This window comes from Larus michahellis, chromosome 14 (assembly GCF_964199755.1).
Source record: "Larus michahellis chromosome 14, bLarMic1.1, whole genome shotgun sequence".
Lineage (NCBI taxonomy): Eukaryota > Metazoa > Chordata > Aves > Charadriiformes > Laridae > Larus > Larus michahellis.
Genome location: NC_133909.1, coordinates 3,200,400 through 3,218,666, shown reverse-complemented (window position 1 = coordinate 3,218,666; position 18,267 = coordinate 3,200,400). Strand labels below are relative to the sequence as shown.

General features: G+C 50.8%; 1 protein-coding gene across 1 annotated transcript in view; it reads left to right on the top strand.

Moving 5' to 3' along the window:
* Positions 1-18,267, top strand: part of STX8 (syntaxin 8) — a 117,378-nt gene that overhangs the window by 71,882 nt on the left and 27,229 nt on the right. The window contains exon 7 of the mRNA XM_074607371.1: positions 3,921-4,022. Within this exon, the coding sequence (XP_074463472.1) occupies positions 3,921-4,022 (102 nt within the window). The remainder of the gene's footprint in view (positions 1-3,920; positions 4,023-18,267) is intronic.

Sequence of the window (18,267 nt, the reverse complement as noted above, 5' to 3'; positions counted from 1 at the left end):
GGATGTTTCTGTGCAGGATGTTGGTGGTATTGGTGGGTGTAGGGGGGTGTTTGGATGTTTCTGTGGTGGGTGTTGATGGTGTTCGTGGGTGTAGAGGGTGGATGGATGTTTCTGTGCAGGATGTTGGTGGATGGATGTGTCTGTGCAGGGGGTTGATGGTGTTGGTGGGTGTAGGGGGGTGGTTGGATGTTTCTGTGGTGTTGGTGGGTGTAGGGGGGTGTTTGGATGTTTCTGTGGTGGGTGTTGATGGTGTTGGTGGGTGTAGATGGGTGGATGGATGTTTCTGTGGTGGGTGTTGGTGGGTGTAGATGGGTGGATGGATGTTTCTGTGCTGGGTGTTGGTGGACATAGAGGGGTGGTGGATGGATGTTTCTGTGGTGAGTGTTGGTGGTGTTGGTGGGTGTAGATGAGTGGATGGATGTTTCTGTACAGGGTGTTGGTGGTTGCAAGGGCACCCTGGCCTGGGGAACCTGATGGTCTGGGCTTCTGATTCAAGCGGTGATGAGGTAAGAACCTCCTTGTGCTTTCACCCCACATCAACCCCACTGTGGTGGAGGGGAAGACCCTGCTTGGACCTCCTGGTTGCGCCATGTGTGTCCTGATACTTCTCCTGGTCGTAACTGCACGTTGCATCAAAGGACTTGTTGCTCGTTGATCCGTGGGCTACGTGCTTGGCCTACTCCCCTAAAACCTGACCGTATCAAGAGACATGTAGATATGGAGAAACGCTTCTCCCAAGCTGTGCAGGCCAATTCTCTGGTTCAGAAACGGTTCCTGCTGGTTTGTCTGACAGGGACTGGCTTGTGCAAGGGGATGGGAAAGGAGAGGCTGGAGACGTAATCCCAATTGCAATGCCTTGGGCTTTGAAATGATGACAGCAAATTTTCCTGCTCACATTTGTTCTCATTTAGCTACAGCTTGTTCACCAGGATGTTTTTCAAGGAGGGTCTGGTCAGTGTTGGCAGAGGAAAGTCTCCTATTTCCCAAGCATGCTTATCACTTTGTCCTTGACAACGATGGGAACTTTCGTCGCTTTTTTTTTTTTTTTTTTTTTCATTTAGAGGCAAACATGAGAAAGCCTGCCTTTGCCGGCAGCATTGTACTGGTTTTCCTGTGTGCTGAATCACGCAAGACAGATAAAGTTTCTCCAAAATATTGTTGGCTTTGCAGATGTTGGACCTGGGAAAGTTGGGTGGGAGAGGGAGGAGGATTAATATCTGAACCGAACAAATCTTGCAGGTCAAATAAAGTACCTGCCGACACTTGGGAAAATGTGTTCTGGTGTAGGATGAACAATAAAATCTTGAGTATTACAAACAACTTCCCAAATACGTGAGTTTGCGTCTGGCATAGAGCAGCCTCGGTGGGTGATGCTGGTTAACCACGGGAGGGGTGGATGGTTTAGGTCCACAGGGTAAAATGGAGGCTGCACAGGTAGAAGCAGTTGATGTTTCATGTGAATGCTGAGATGGTTTAGGCTGAGGAACAGGAATCAGGAGGAGCTCATCTTTTAAGAGAGATGTAAATTTTCGAAGTACAAGTTTTTTTTAGATGCTGGTATCACTTTACATAGGGATTCGCTGGAGATGATGGGGTGCTTGTAGGGCAGACTTGAAAAAGCACGCCTTAGAAGGATGGTGCTTAAATCTTCCAGCTCTCCAGGAGAGTAAAACCCCCATGCTACGTATGCCTTTGAAAATGTCCTCTGTGTCTTCAGAACCCCGCTTATTTTATATCTGTGTTTTTCTTATCCATACGTACGATCAAACCGGTTTTATCTCTGTATCTAGAGCGGTGCTTGTTACTTGGCAAGATTTGAGGACATGAGCGCCCTGCACATCTTCTGCTGCGGGAAGGTGAATTTTGGAGGAAACTGTTCCCTTTCAAGCACCGGTCCAAAGCTGATGCCCACAGAGGCGTACGGATGTTCTTGAGAAGCTGCAAGAACTGATGTCACATATTGGCACCACCTTTTAAAGCCTTCTAGTGCCACAGCGAAGTGTTGGAAATACAAGGAGTGCCTGCTTTAGTGCCATCCCCTTGTTCCTTGTAGAACTATTTGGGAAATCTTATTTGAAGGAATACAGTCAAACCAATAAAAGCTAATTAATAAGAGCCCTGTCCTGTTGATGGGACTTACTTTTTTCCCCTCTGCTCTGCTCTGGTGAGACCCCACCTGGAGCACTGCGTCCAGCTCTGGAGCCCTCAGCACAAGGAGGACACGGAGCTGTTGGAGTGGGGCCAGAGGAGGCCACAAAGATGATGCGAGGGCTGGAGCCCCTCTGCTGTGGGGACAGGCTGAGAGAGCTGGGGGGGTTCAGCCTGGAGAAGAGAAGGCTCCGGGGAGACCTTCCAGCCCCTTCCAGTCCCTAAAGGGGCTCCAGGAAAGCTGGGGAGGGACTCTGGATCAGGGAGGGGAGCCATAGGACGAGGGGGAAGGGTTTCAAACTGAAAGAGGGGAGATTGAGATGAGATATCGGAAAGAAATTCTTTGCTGTGAGGGTGGTGAGCCCCTGGCCCAGGTTGCCCAGAGAAGCTGTGGCTGCCCCATCCCTGGAGGGGTTCAAGGCCAGGTTGGCCAGGGCTTGGAGCAACCTGGGCTGGTGGGAGGTGTCCCTGCCCAGGGCAGGGGGTGGCACTGGGTGGGCTTTAAGGTCCCTTCTAACCTGAACCATTCTATGATTCTGTTTAACACTCAACCAACATACATACGGGCTTATGAGGCATAAAAATGAACAGAAAATGAGTCTGTCTCGCTCACGGAAAGCTACGCGCTCCAACTTTTGCTTTACGGTGCGTTAAAGCTGGAGGTTTCAGCAGTGCAGAGAGTGACAGTCTGGGAGGGTACCAAGGACCCGAGAGCACAGCCCCTGCCAGCTGGCACGGCTGCCGCCCCCGACCTGGTCCCGAAAGGCAGACTGGATTTATAAAGACAGTGATCAATAGCGAGGAAAGTGCTGGAAGTGCAACCAGAGCAGGCTGCTTTGCAGTAGCGTTCGGGTTTTGGCTGCTGTCCTCCTCCCTGATTTATCATGCACAAAAAAAGCCATTCCTACCTGCAGAGTAGGAAGCAACTCAAAGGCGGTGTGTTCATACACCCAGCCAGAAGCACCGGCTGCGTATTTGAAGAAAATTAGAGCGGAACAGTCAGCAAGAAGGAAATTTGGTGCCTGAATGTGGCTTTTGATTTTCAGTGTTAAAAAATCCCAACCCAACAACCGACCGCTCTCGGTGTAAGCCTCGTGCCGGGTCTGATTTCCCTGACAAAAAGAAAGGCGTCAGTTGTATGAGGTTGAGGATGAGTTGGCTTGAAATTTTCCTTTCCCCTCTATTAAAAATAAACGTAGGAGAAATTTTGCTCACGTTCCTTTGGATCCTTTGGGCTGCAGGCAGAACTGCCATCCGGGCATCTCCATAACTCACCAAGGTGGGACTTTGACTGTCTCCTCCGTGGTCTCTTGGTTGGGACCACACCAAACGCTCTCAAAAGCGGTTATAAAGATGGGGATTCTGGATGTGGTTTAATGACTGTGTAATGGCCAAGTGTTGAGGTGCCCTGTTCCAGGGATTGAAATTTCAGATTTCTTATAGCATATGCACTAATTCTCTTACTTTGGCTGGTGTTTTCTGGCTGCCGTCACCTTATAGTCGGTGCCTGCTGAGACTCCTCCTGCTGTTTCAGGCTGTATTTCTTTTCCTCTGCCCTTACGGCGGAGAAATGCACTGGATCTGAAGTTGAATCTCTTGTGTAGCGTTTCCCAGGATTTGGACGTTTCCGTGCATGTGGAGCACCGGTGTGTCTTTCTGGAAGACAGGAGGATGCAGCCGGTTTCCCTTTCGGAACCTCCAGCAGGCGTGTGCTTGTTGAGCCGTGATGCCGTGGGGCGCAGAGATTAATGCTCGTCTTTCTCTTTCCCCAGAGATCATCGACGACCTCACGAACCTGGTTGAAAACACAGACGACAAGCTCCGCAACCAGACGCGGCACGTGAAGATGGTGGACAAGAAATCAACGTCCTGCGGTAGGAAAGGGCTTGAGCACAAATCCTGCGCCGTTATTAAATGATGAGAAAGTAGCTCAGCGCTCAGAGGCTGTGTGCAATGCGCTCCCCCCCGATGACAGATTCTCTTAAAAGTTGAAAAAAAATACCTTTCCAGACTTGTTCAGCTGCTGTTGCGGGTTTGACTCGCTGTGCGTGTTGATACAGTTAATTTCCTTGAGCCATTTGGCTCCAGCGTTGCACAATATTCTGATTGGAAATTGTAGAACTGTGTGAAATTAGAGCAGTGCGTGTTAATTAGCTTTAAAAAACTTGCTAGCTACCAGCCTCTCACAAAACCGGTCACAGCGGGGAGTGATGCCGCCGGGACGTTTCTGGTGGTGTCCTGCAGGAACGTGTTCTCAGCCAGCTGGTGTCCGCAGCCTGCCAGCCCTGAAATCCTTGCTGGTGACTCTTCCAGCTCCGGGCAAGCTGGTAAAGCTCCCTTGGTCTCCTTTTCCATACAGCCAAGGAGAGGTTGTACGTCTCGGGCACGTAGGTTTTCCTCGATGGGGTGAAGAGCTGGGGGTGTTTGATAGCAGTAACCGCGGGAGGGTGCTGTGGGTGATGGCAGAAAACGCCTTTATTTGGGAGGATGAGTGACTGGGGGATGAGGTCCGTGGGGTCCATTTAAACGGGGGTGAAGTGCTCAGCCTTCCCCCTTGCCCACCCTGTCCTTCCCCGGGATGCAGACCTTGGCTTGGACCCGGCTTCCGTGTTATTCCAGCATGTGCCTGTTCCCGCGGTTTTGGAGTTTCATCTGGGCTTTTCTGTCTCCCTGTTCCCTTCTCGCTTGTTGCCAGCCTGCCGGGGAATACCAGGCATCCCCCAGGTCTCCCTGCAGGATTCAGGTGGTGGTGAGGCCCTTGCGGCGGCGGCGGCACGGCCGGTTCTGGTGCGCGGCGTTCGTTTTTGCCACACTAGAAGTCTCAAAATCCTAACAAGAATAATTTATGCTCTGTAGGAATTTGACTTATAGGCAGAAGTTGATGAAATTGAGCTTACGTAGTTTCGTAAAGAGCGAGGTGAGAGCTGGCTTGGTCTCGCTGTTTCTGGCGGGTGGGGAACTTTTACTCTGTTGAATCCGTCAGTAAAAGCAACCGAGCTCAGACGGCAATGAGACATTTGCAAGCACCGGGAATGTATTTCAAGGATTTTTTTAGTTCTCCGTCAGCGATAACTTTTTGAAAGCTTAGTTGATATAGGCTGATGGGATTCCGTGGCTTCTTCCGGAGGTTTAAGTTGACTTGTTTGTCTCCGATTTCTCTTGTACCAACTACAGGTAGAATTAAAGGTGTGACTGCAGAGTTCGTGACTGACTTTTTATTCTAGGTCTTTAATGTTGATGCAAGATGGATTTAATCTGAAAAAAAAAAAAAAAAACAACTTAAATGATGCCAAGTGCCCCTGTGTGCCTTTGGAGTCTCCCCTCAGCTTCTGAGGTTTGATTTTCTGCAGGAGTACAGGGAAGCGCGATGCCGAACGCCTGCGCGGGGTGAGGAATCCCCCTCCCGCAGCACACCTTCCCCCTCCTTAGGTATTTTTCCCCCCTTTTTAGGCTCCTCCCGCAGCCCCCAGACGATGCTGCTGGGTAAGGAGCCTGTCTCTTTAACTCAAAGCCCGTACTCGCTGCGCTGGGGAATTTGAGAGGAGGAGGAGGAGGATGGGAGAGGCGAAGGCTGAGAGCATCCTGGGCCGGATTCCTTGGGGGTGACCTCTCTCACCCTTTCCGCATTGAAAAACATCTTTCTGCTGCCGCTGGGTGCCCGGTCCCCCTGCTCCAACAGGGCTTCCTGTGTTTGCATAACAATTTGGGCATACGTAAACACGGCATTGCCTCAGATAGCTGCTGTGCTCGGCCTGAGCTGGAGTTCTAGAACAATAATGCTGGGAGACACAGGCTGTCATGGCATTCTTCCCATCCCTTTTCCACCCTTTCCCCTGGCGATGAGACTTAACTAGTGTGCGAAGATCAGAAAAACCCTCCGCGTGCGTACAATTATTCCTTCAACAAAGCCAAGCAGCGGGAAAAACCGGCACCTGCTAGGTAATTTTTGCAGAGTGCTTTTTCCACCCCCCCTTCCCCTCCAATGTTTCATGTGAATTGATCAAAATCTTCAGTAACGCTTTGGTTTCGGTGCCGGCGCTTCGGATTTAAACGGGGGTGAAGTGCTCAGTCTTCCCCCTTGCCCACCCCGTCCTTCCCCGGCTTGGACCCGGCCTCCGCTTTATTCCAGCCTGTGTCCGTTCCCGTGTTTTCGCCTCATTTTTGAAATCCTAATGTCTTTTTATTTCCCCGATGAGTGCCTGCGCTGGAGCCACTGGCTGTGGATACAAGCGGAGCCGCCTGGCGTGAATAGTGGAATAATCACCCTTTTACGAGCAAGAATGTAAGGCAGTACCGGGTGTGTCTTTGTTAGCAGCCAGCGTAATAATAAAATCAAAGTATTGCTGAGGAAATCCAACTTTAATCAATATTTCAACGTCTCGCTCTCATGCAAACGTCGTTTCAAGCTTTGGAGGTGATGTACGCCGGGGGTGCCACCGGCTGGGCGCAGAGGGGTCGGGGACGCTCGTGCTCGCTCCTGGCCGAAACCTTCAGGTAGTCCGGGGTGGGTTGTTTTCATTCGCAGCTTATTTTCGATGCCATTTCTTTCGCTGACTCAAGAACCGTTGACCGTCCCACCCCTTGCTCCTGCCTGGCTTGGAGCCCCTCGCCCTTGGTGGCCGCGGGCAACCCCGCACTGGTGTGGCAGGAGGAACTCCCAGGGATTGCGGCGGAGGAATAATCCCGGGATATACCAGACTCTGCTGCATTTATGAAATTCTTGTTGAAAATCATCAGTCATCTGCAGGGAAATGTTTGCACACTGCTGGGCATTGTTTTATTTCTTTTCAGGGTACGTAGGGCATTTAGGAGGGAGATATATATATATATTTTTCTTATATTTCATAAATTCGCCCTGATCTTTCACCGTGCAAATCACAGGTTAGGCTGCCTTTACCAGATTTGCTACAGGGACGCCTGCGTGCACGATCCTGACTTTTCAGTTTTACCACTGGGTCTCTGGGTTGGTTTGTCCCCAGTCCCTCCCAGTTTCCATACTTTTATGGCTGGTTTTTTGTGCGCCGAGTAACGCCCAGTATCCCTCTCTCAGGAACCGTTTCTCGCTAACTTCTTTCTTAGAAATTTCAACCCTCGGAATGTCCTCTTAGGAACTACATTTAAAAATAAGCAAAGAAACGGAAGTATAATTAAGGTCGAGGTGCTGGGGAGGGGGGGGACGACACACGAATTTGGCCCGAACAAAGCCTTGAGCTGGAACAAGCTGATGATATGGCAAACGCCACAAGACCTTAATGATGCACTAGTTGGGATTCCGGCAGTATTTTTGGTTTTCCTATAGAAAACCCAAACTAGGTAGAGATAGCCTAGCTGTGATCCCGTTCAATCCAATTCCAATCGGGGAAAAAAAATTCAGAAAATTTTCAAAATTTCCCATTTTGACCCCAAAAAACTTACTTAAAGGCAAATGACTGCCCTGAAACGAGAGCTGCTGTCAGACTCCTCAGCGCTCCTGTTGTTTGGATTCATGGCGCGGCTCCCGTGAGGTTTTTAATCCTCTCTTGCCCCGAGTGGGCTCCAGCGTCCGCTCGTCCCTTGGTGTCCCTGGCACCCGTCCTGAGAGCACCCTGCCAGCGCCAGCCCATCCCCGTCCCCTGATGTCCCCAGCCTTCGGCAGCTCGGGCACGGGCTGTGCCACCGCGGCGGGTCCCCGAGGGCTCGGGTACAGTTCCTCGCTTTGGGACGTTGCAAGTAAGTGGGTGCAGGTTTTGTGGGGGGGTTGGTCCCAATATATGGGAGTGTAATGATAGGACACGGGGTAACGGCTTCAAACTGGAAGAGGGGAGATTTAGATGAGATCTGAGGAAGAAATTGTTGGCTGTGAGGGTGGTGAGCCCCTGGCCCAGGTTGCCCAGAGAAGCTGTGGCTGCCCCATCCCTGGAGGGGTTCAAGGCCAGGTTGGACGGGGCTTGGAGCAACCTGGGCTGGTGGGAGGTGTTCCTGCCCAGGGCAGGGGGTGGCACTGGGTGGCCTTTAAGGTCCCTTCCAACCTGAACCATTCTGTGATTCTGTAATATGCAGCTCTGTGGGTTTATTTCCGTCCATCGTCAGGCTCAAGCATTTTAGTATTTGTCAGGAGCCTGTGAAGAGCCCGTGGCTCTTTCTCCCTGCCCGTGGGTTGAGTTGGCCTCATTGCAGAGGAGGAAGTCTCTCGTCGTCCTGGCTCACCTGAATGGTGCTTTTTGGTAACTTACCCCCCCCCATCGTTGAGTTTTGTAGATTTTTTTTCTTTTTTACCTAAAGACATAAGTAGGCAGCTCCCTGCAGAGGGGATGGTTAAACCAGGCTTTGTTTGTGGTAAGAGCATCCTGAAGTGTTTGCGTCTGAACGAGATAACGGGGATTTTAGTAATGCAGGACACAGCTGGGAGCCTAATTATCTGATGCGATGTATGGGGAGGCGGTTACAGCCGAGCTGTGCGATGGACGGAGTCAGAATTCTTCCTCGGATCCTGCTAAAGTAGAGCAGGAATTGGGGAGGGGATCTGGGGGATCGGGGTGGCCCTGCTCCTCATCCTACCCGAGTCACTCTTTTTGGTGGCTCTCCCGTAGGCGAGGAGAAAGGCTGGCTTCCTGGGGAAGCAACACAAAAGATTATTACTTTTTATTATTATTACTCATAGTAAAAACAAGCAAAAAAGAGGAAGTTTTTATTTCTGACAGACTTATCCATCCCCTTCCAAGCAGCGTGAGGGAAGCAGGCCACGTCTTTGCAGTTATCGCTGCGTGCATCCCTAACTTTTCAGGCAGAGGAGGAAAATGAGAAGCACCCACCGAATCACAGGATCACAGACTGGCGCGGGTCGGAAGGGACCTCTGGAGATCACCCAGTCCAACCCCCTGCCAGAGCAGGGTCACCCACAGCAGGTGGCACAGGAACGCCTCCAGGCGGGTTTGGGATGTCTCCAGAGACGGAGACTCCACCACCTCTCGGGGCAGCCTGTGCCAGGGCTCTGCCACCCTCACAGCAAAGAAGTTCCTCCTCCTGTTTAGGTGGAACTCCCTATGGTCAAGTTTGTGCCCGTTACCCCTTGTCCTGTCCCCGGGCACCACTGAAAAGAGCCTGGCCCCATCCTCCTGACACCCCCCCTTTCAGTATTGATAAGCGTTGATAAGATCCCCTGCTGGGCCAGTATCTGTGTCCCGTAAAATAATATACGATTGCAAAGTGGCGGCTGAGCAACTTTTTTCCCCCGTCTTTCGTTTTCTCCTATTCCACAAGATGGCATTGCAATCTAATGGCCTTCCTCCGGCCCCAGGTAGATGCTCTCCTCTCTCCCCTTCGCCTTCTGATGGAGGCTTTTGGAGATGCTGAGAGCAGGGCATAGACTGCTGCAAAGTTAGTGGGTACCACGTAGGGGTTTTTTTAATCTTAACAAATCGCCAAAATACCTGAATTAAAGACCTGAATTTGTCAAACCTATTAACTGGAGGTTTTGGAAGGTTTGATTTGTTTTAAAACAAAGTAGCTTGGATTATGTACGGTTTCCTCTAGAAAATAATGATTCATGCCTTTTCCTGCCAGATTGTACGATCCCTCTCTTCGAAGTTCTGCTTATTTTTTGCCGTGGATTTAATTTGTTTTTTAAATTCTGGATGGCAGTTACTCAGGTTTGTTCCTCTGACGTACGCTGTGTGTTTAGATGAGCAAGTCCCCGTCCGTGGGGTTTGGTTTTTTTCTCGGGGGAGCGGAGAAGCTGCCGTAGTGTGCCATTAAATCAACCTTTCCTGCAGTCCCACTCTCGGAGAAGTTCCCCCGATGTTCCTCCCCGGTGCTGCTCTGACAACGGCGCTGGCTCCGAGTCACCTGCCCCTGCTTCCACGGGGTGACTTCTCTTGGCCTGGCAAGTTAGATATTTTCCTGATTTTTGTTATTATTTCTTTTTTCCCCTCTTTCAGTTTCTTCCATTTGAAGCAATTGCATGTTGAAAAGTTCGTTCTGAGCTGTCACCCCGGCGAGAAAGCTTTGAAAAGAAGCTTTAGCGGGGGAGCGATGAATGTGTTGGTGGAATTGGGCTCATCGCTGCCATCTTCGCTGATCGCCGGTGTCTTACGTGCACCGACGCTTCCATCCTCCCGGGACCAGAGCAGCCCAGGGAGGTGGCCGAGGGGAGGCTGTTGGTGATTGAACAGAAGATGGAGTTTCATCTGGGTTTTTCTGGCTCCCTGTTCCCATCTCGCCTGCTGCCAGCCTGCCGGGGAATACCAGGCACCCAAGAGATCTCCCTGCAGGATTCAGCTTTCTGCTAGTCTTACTGCCTTGCGCATCGTCCTCCCTTGTGCTGTAGTTCTCATCTGAGCTCCCCGAAGTGTTTTCTTCCTCTCACAGAGCTCGTTTTCCATCACCAGCTTAGCTGCAGCCGGGGGGAGCAGGGGTCTGCCGGCGGTGAGCCCGGATTCAGGAAGGGCCGATGGCTTTGCAGCCCCGCGTGCGGCCGGGCTCTTCCTCCCACCTCGCCCCACTGGCTAATTGAAGCTGAAATGAGTTGGAGGTAGAGGCTGCAAAGATAAGAAGTTCCTACAAGCTTACTTGGCATCCATCCTCATTAGAGAGACCCAATTAAGGGCTCCGTCGACGGGGGGAAGGCAGGGTGAGCTCAAGTCTCATTAGACACCAGAGAAGTCTCAAAGCAGATTAGCTTAGGGACGGGGCGGGAAATGTGCCTTCACTAATTATATTAATAGAACAACTTTTAAATGAACTGGTCCAGTAATTTCGGCACACTGCTAATCCAAGACTCCTGGTTCATTTGTTGTCTTGCCACCTTGTTTCCCCGTAATATGAAAGACTTTTCCTCGGCTTCGTTAGCTCTGAGTCACCGGGGAGCTCCCGGCATGTCTAACGGTGTGAAGAAGCATCCCAAAGGATGCTTCCCGATTCAGCAAATACACTAAGACAGTCTGTCATGGTGCTGAGACGATGCCTTTGCTGGTGGCATGGTCCTGGCTCCCCCTGTGCCTTTGTACCCCCCCGCCAGCTCCTGGCCTCTCCGTGCCACCTCCTCCCACCTGCTGCATTCACAGCTCAAGTATTTGGCTTAACGTTGCTCATGCTGAGAAGTTCAAATGGATTCAACTGCTGAAAGAGGATGGACCTAAGCAGTCATAAATAGTTTTGGTTGTGTTTTTTTTTTAAAAAAAAAAAAAAAAAAAAAGATGTTTTGGAGTTGCTTTCTGACTTTCTTCCCAGGTGAGGAGCACGGCGCGTAGCGGTGGTGGCAGCCCTGTGTGTGTTTAGCAGGGAAGGATGGGAAGAGCCTTCTGGGTCATAGGATCCCTTCAAGATAAATTTCTGAGAACAAGCTTGTTTTTTCCCCCCCATTACTCCTATTGGAAGGCTGCAATGGTCATAAACTTATTTCCAGCCTGGACTTGTCAGGGATACTTCATTTTGCCCACGTGCAGCCCTTGTTCTGGTATCTTGAATAGTTCTTTCCCCTTTTTTATTTTACTCCCCGAAATGCGTGTGTCAGTGTTCCCTCCCAGCTTTTGTTCTGTGGGGCTGAACGAGTGTCTTTACGTTTTAATCTCCTAAATTAATTTATCTGTTTTCTGATAAACCCTTTTTTACTCTATCTCCTACTTAAACTTTTTGGTTTTTTTAACCGTGAGAACCGACCGCGCCATCCCCGGAGCCTTCTCGCGATGCTTCGCCCGCTGGCTCTAGCGCTTCTCGGGGTGCTGGAAACATTTCCCTTACAGCCTGGTGGTGCCTCACTCAGTTTTGTTTTGAGCCGTTTGCTTGGGCCTTTCTCGCCCTTGAACGTTTTCCACCTTGAGTTCATTTTCTTTCCAACTCCCAGCAAAGACTATAGTTTGTCCCAAGTGCGTGACTTCCTCTTTCATCCCGTTGAATTTCAACCTCCCTCCATTCGTCCTCGCAGTTACCCGTTTTTTCCCTACGTGCTGTCCCAGCTTTCCTCTGTGCTGATACGGCTTTCCAACTTTGTGTCATCAGCAAATTTCATTCGCACAACTCTCTTTTTGTGCCAAGGTCATTAATAAAAATATTTAATAAGATCAGCCTCCTGACCATTCCTTGAGGAGCTCCGATGGTGACCTCCGTCCATTCCGATCCTTCTTTCGACGCTGCGTCGCCTTTCACCAGTTTCCTGCCCTTACAGTTCTGCTAATCCCCATCTTTTTCATTTCGTAATTTCCCACATGGCACCGTATCACGTGCTTGGCTGAAGTCTGCATGGATGGGATCTATCATGCTTCCTTTGTCGAGAAAATTCATTATCTTAGCCAGCTAACCTGATTAGCTCTGTTTGATCTGATTTCCCTTCGGTACGCTCCCGTTGTTTTCTACCCTGTTTACCATTTAGTTTCATGTTCTAATTAGTCTTTCTTCAGCCGGCTCTAGAGCCTCCGTCCTGCTGAGGTTAATGGGACGCCCTCGTGGTTGCTCACATCGTGTTTTCCCTTCCGCGGTGCGGTTGTGTGGATGTTGCCGTTCCTCTCTGGCGCTGGACATTGGCCACCGTTTAGTCCACCTGCTTTTGGGATACATATCCCAGATAACATCCGGTTTGAAGGGAAAGACCTGGGGCTCTGTGTGCACCAGTCCTCCTGGCTTCATTAACCAGCTTGCTTCACTTAACGACAGTTCACCCTGCGGCAACGAGACCCTCCAGAACCTCCGTAGCCTTCTCCATCCTCCCACCAAGCCCTGGGTTGGCGTCTTCAACCAGTGATGGCTTGTGTGGGTCTTCTGCACCTGGGCCACCTCTTCTCACGTGCCTTTTCCAGGCTGCGGTGACCCCCGGGGCATCTCCCTGGGTAACTTTTGCAGATAGACTGAAGTGAAATGGTTGGTTTAAGGCTGCCCAGCGAGCGTGGTGTAAATAAGGGATGAAGGGCCGTCACAAACTGACGGGCGTAAAATGAGGGGGCGGGGGAATGACTTTGCTGCGATATATTGACCAGGGGGTTGCCTTCCAAGGGGCAGTGTCGATGCGGGGGCATCAAGGTTGCAAATTCATTGGCTGTTTAGGAGCTGAGCCCTAAATTTAAGGCCATCTCAAATGGTGGTAAGAGGCGGGGATGGAGAGCGGCATTTCTGGGACTCGGTTGCGAGACGTGAATCGGGCACGGATTCGAGCCTGGAGCTAGGAAATGGCAACCCTCCTTAGGAGACAGAGTAAAGGGAGGGGGAGAAGGGAGCGGGGGGGCATGGCTAGGAGAGCAAAAGGCAGTAGACATCTTCTTAATTACATTTGCATATGCAGCTGTTCAAACAGACTGAACTTCATCAATGCTTGTTCATACCTATCAGGAGATTTAGAGCAGCTGTTGTCAACCCATGTGGCGGGATTGTACAAATCTGGTGGTAAAATAAGCCCCTGGGCACCCCGCTCACCCAAGCTGTCCGTCACTCCGAAAGGGCAAGCAATTAGTTGTATTTGAATATTGAAGAAGAAAAAAAAAAAAAAAAAAAATTGGAATTGTGTGAAATATCCAAGGGCGACTGCTTACAGCTTGGTTTCCAAGGATACATGTTGCAGAATTAAATCATTAATTTATATTTCTGAAAATGGTGCTGAAATGTGTTAATTTGTACATTACCAAAGAGGCTAAAACTTGCCTCCTTCTGCCTTTTCTTTCCTAACATGCTCAATGACAAAATAATTGCTCTACCCGATCCGGAGTTGAAATACAACGGTGTTCTGGCTCGGGGATTTCGTGCCACTTTAAGACTAAATTGGGAGGGGGGGAGGGGGAATTATCTCGCTTAACTCTTTGTATTAATTCTTAAGACTTGGAAATTCTGCCTTCATCTTTGGCTCCCAAAATACCCAAGCCAGCCATTTCTAGCCTCTCTTGGTCTTGTTACCCTACATCCTGCCCCCCACCCCAGGCAAAGATGCTGTGCTGAGCCCAACGCTGCTTCGGATACATTCCCCGGACGGAGAGAGGGTCCGGCATCTGGAATCCTGCTTCGCCAGCCCCGGGCATTCCAGGGACACAACAATACACGGAGGATGTGGTCAATGGAGAAATGAGTTTGCGAGGGACCAAGTGGTTACGTTGTCTCTTCAGGGCTTTCTGGGATGCATAGAGGATGTTGATCCCACCAGAAATTGGGGATATAAATCAACAGGGGCTGTGATCTCAAATCTTTCTTGTTTTGCAAAAATACAGTAGGATTCCTGCAATTGTGCTAACGCTGGCTAGGGAAAACTGTCCCCGGGCAAATGGGAAGAGTAATACGAACCCCCCGGCCCTTGAGGGCGGGCTTGTCAGGTCTGATGGGCGATGGCCAAAGTCTCTGGTGTTACTTTAACAAAAAAAAAAAAAAAAAAATAGTTAAGGTGAAAATCAAATACATTCATGCAGTGTTTGTTTTGAAGCATTCGAATGGCAGGAGTTACGCTTCCAGCAGAAGTGTTAATTAAACCCTGTTGCATGTCTGGGGTCGGTGGTTTCGCGTTGGGAAGGCGTGTGGGGGCCGTGCGCTGGGTGATGCCAACCGGCCGCGTCTGCCAGGACGTGGGACCCGGCCAGCACCGCAGTGGGTGCCGCTGAAAGCGGCTCGGTTCTGTCCTCTGGGGGCAGTGGGGCTTGGGTGGGAACGGCCCCACGCAGGTTTTCAGGCAGAAATCCTGGGTCTGGGCTGGTGTGCGGGTGCTGGAGGGCGCTCTTACCGTGGGGTGCAGCTGCAGTGCGTGGCAGGCACTGTCCTGCTGCCTGTCCCCAGCGGGACCTCACACTCGTGTCCCCAGGAGGAGCAGCAGAGCAGATGGAGGCTTCCACTGGATGAGTCCATAGGAGCCACTTGCTGCAGGATGGCCGGACCCAGCAGTGCAGAGCAGGGCGGTGGGTTCAGTGGGACCATCCTCATTGACACCTACCTCCTAGCAGAGGGCGAGATGCAGTCTGAAGGAGCACCCGTAGCCACCAAACCTCCTGCTAGGGCTCCAGGGGAGAAGCTTCTTAACTGCCTTAAGCTCACGGAAGATTGTACAGCTACGGACAGGGCAGTTCCATGTTTGGGAATGATGAGTTGGGTTGGACTCGCAGCTGCGAGGTGGTCACAGAACCACAGAATCCCAGACTGGTGGGGGTCAGAAGGGACCTCTGGAGATCACCCAAGTCCAACCCCCTGCCAGAGCAGGGTCACCCAGAGCAGGTGGCACAGGAACGCCTCCAGGCGGGTTTGGAATGTCTCCAGAGACGGAGACTCCACCACCTCTCGGGGCAGCCTGGGCCAGGGCTCTGCCACCCTCACAGCAAAGAAGTTCCTCCTCATGTTTAGGTGGAACTCCCTATGGTCAAGTTTGTGCCCGTTACCCCTTGTCCTGTCCCCGGGCACCACTGAAAAGAGCCTGGCCCCATCCTCCTGACACCCCCCCTTTCAGTATTGATAAGCGTTGAGAAGGTGCCCCCTCAGGCGTCTTTTTTCCAGCCTGAAGAGACCCAAATCCCTCAGCCTTTCTTCACAAGAGAGGTGTTCCAATCCCAATCAAAGAGCACGTGCTGCCTCTGGAAGGGGCTTCACCACCCTCCTTGCGGTGGAACGTGCACTTTGCTTCTCCAAACTCACAACCACGTGTGGTGGGGTTTTAAGTCATGAGCTTAATAAACCAGCCCTAGTTTTAGCACTGTGCTTAAATGCAGTTTTTGCAGATTACAGTCCATGACTTCGGCATCACTCTGACGTGGCTTGGAGGTGTGAGCGCAGCCCTGGTGAACGTAGCCTTTAAGGTAGCTTCAGGGTGGGCTAGCTGTCTGCTTGCCCAAGCCTTCAGATAGGTTCTGCATCCTTTGCTCGGCGCCGTGCTGCGGGATGTCGCACCGAAGTGATACACGCAGGGCTGACGTTGATGCTGTCGTACGGATCTAGAGTTTGCAGTGACTTCTAAACCTTTGCGGTGAAAGCAGAGATGCGTCACAAGAGCATCACACGTGTCTGCAAACCAAGTCGAAGGTTGGTGGCAGGAACGCGTTCCCGTGCGCAGATCTGCAGCGGCTAAGTGGGATTCACTGTTCCGATATACAGCCTCTCTGCGTCGGAAATAGTTTTTCCCTTCGGGGTGGAAGGAGGGAAGGGGTTTGTTTCTGCTGCAGGAGGATCAGCGTGTGCTGGTGAGTTCTGGGATTTGCAGAGGAGTTGCAGGTGTGAGGTTGTGCCTCGCGTGGCCTTTGCTGTGTACCACATCCCCACTTGGACTGTACACAGTAGCTACTGTCTAAGACTTGTCTTATATATATAAAAAAAATCACAACACACCAGAACATTGCCTTTTTGGCAAGGAAAGCAGTGCCACTAGCTCTGTTTCAGTGGAAACTTCGTTTTCCAAGCCATGCTTCCTAAAACTGCCTGGTTATTATTAATCTGTAAGATGCGTTAGGAAATGTTGTAAAACTTGCCTCTAATTCGCTGCAGTAGCCTTTTGCGGGAGGTGCTGTCGGCTTGCGAATCACCCTTAATTTTCATCCCTGGGCCGTTGTCCGCCTGATAATTTAATTATGTTTATCGCAGTAGCTGGAGATGAGCTAAGAAGGGAGCGGTGCGAGGTGTCCCGTGCGCTCTCCTTCCCAGCCCTCCTCGCAAGCCTCTCTAAACATTTTCCCCTCGACGCTTTCTTTTGTCAGAAGCCTGAAAGAATACGCTTATTTTAAACTTCTTTCTGCTTCCATAGATGGACAGTTTTATGCGATACAGACAGTGCCTGCTGTGATTTTTATGGCCTATAGTTTTCTGAGCAAATGGTTTTGCTCACAAGTTGGCTAGGCTAAAATGACCTTCTCTTGTTCATTAACTGTCTGCTGAAAAAATATGCGTGTGGTGGTAGTTATAGAGCCTTGATTGGGGTTATTTTAGGTGGTGTGGGGAGGTCTGTTCCTTTCCTTCCCTCCTCATTATCGAGCAGAAGCGACTGCTTAGGGCCTGGTTTATTTACCTAATAAACTGCCTCTTGTATCGTCTAGGAAATGCTCACATTTTTCAGCCGAGAAATCCTAGTAACAGGCAAACAGAGGTCTAGCAGTCAGGTCTGGAGAAACAACAAAATGAAGGTCAGCTAATATTGCTGTTATTCTCTTTCCCGGTGGCCATGACAGCAGGGGTGGTTTATTTGAAGATCCCAGACTCGGAGTCATTGCTTGCATTGTTGGTCCCCCGAGCATTGCAGGCTGTGCCAACACTCGGGGATATTAATGTATTCTACAGATCAGTGAATGAAGAATTCCTCCGCACTCCTTTTCTTTTTTTTTAAAAAAAAAAAAAAAAAAAAAATCCTCTTTTCTCCCCTTCCCCCACCCCCGCCTTTCTCCCCGCACTTTGTTTGCCGTGGCTTTGTCTGCGGGATGTTGCTGGGCATTTCTAATGAGCAGGGGAAGAATTGGGGCGATGGAGTCGGGGGCGCTGGGCGCCGTTCCCCGCTCCCCAGCGACAAGGTGCTCAGGTGGGCTGGCAGCTCTCCCGCCGGCAGGCTTTGGGCAGGCAAATATCGAAGGAGAGGAGAAGAAAAAGGCACGTTTTGGCCACGTAAAGCTCACTGATTTGCTTCCTCCAAGGAGAAAAAAAAATCCTGCCCCGTCTCCCCCCGGTGCGGGACGCGATGCCTCGGTGCTTCTTTAGTATTCATCGGAGCGCCGGTACCGCGGCCATCGCCCAGCCCACCCCCAGCAGCTGCTCAAAGGCACAAAATTAAAGCAATTCCTGCTGTCGGTGACTTACTGCCGGGGGAATAATCGGGTTCTGTTTGGGAGGAACATGGGGCAACCCAGCCCCGACGATGGAAAAAGTTTGGGGCTTGGTGGGATGGATTCGCGGAGACTTTCGGGGGGGTTCACTGGGAATAAAAGCTGGTTTCATGAAGGGACAATTATCTAAGAATAACGCAATGGATCAGGGAAAGACGTCTGAGCAGGTTTTTTTTTTATATATATATATATATTCCCGTTCCATAGCAGGAATTGTACTTAGATATTTTTTTAATATATTCTTTGATCCCTCATGGAAATGTTAATGAGACGAAAACTGCTAAAGAGCTCTCCAGACGCTGCCCTGCCTCGGAGAAGGGTGGACTGAAACGCAGCCCCTCCGGAGGGCTCCTGACACACAAGCAGTCCCTTTGTTTCCTCCTCTGTGACC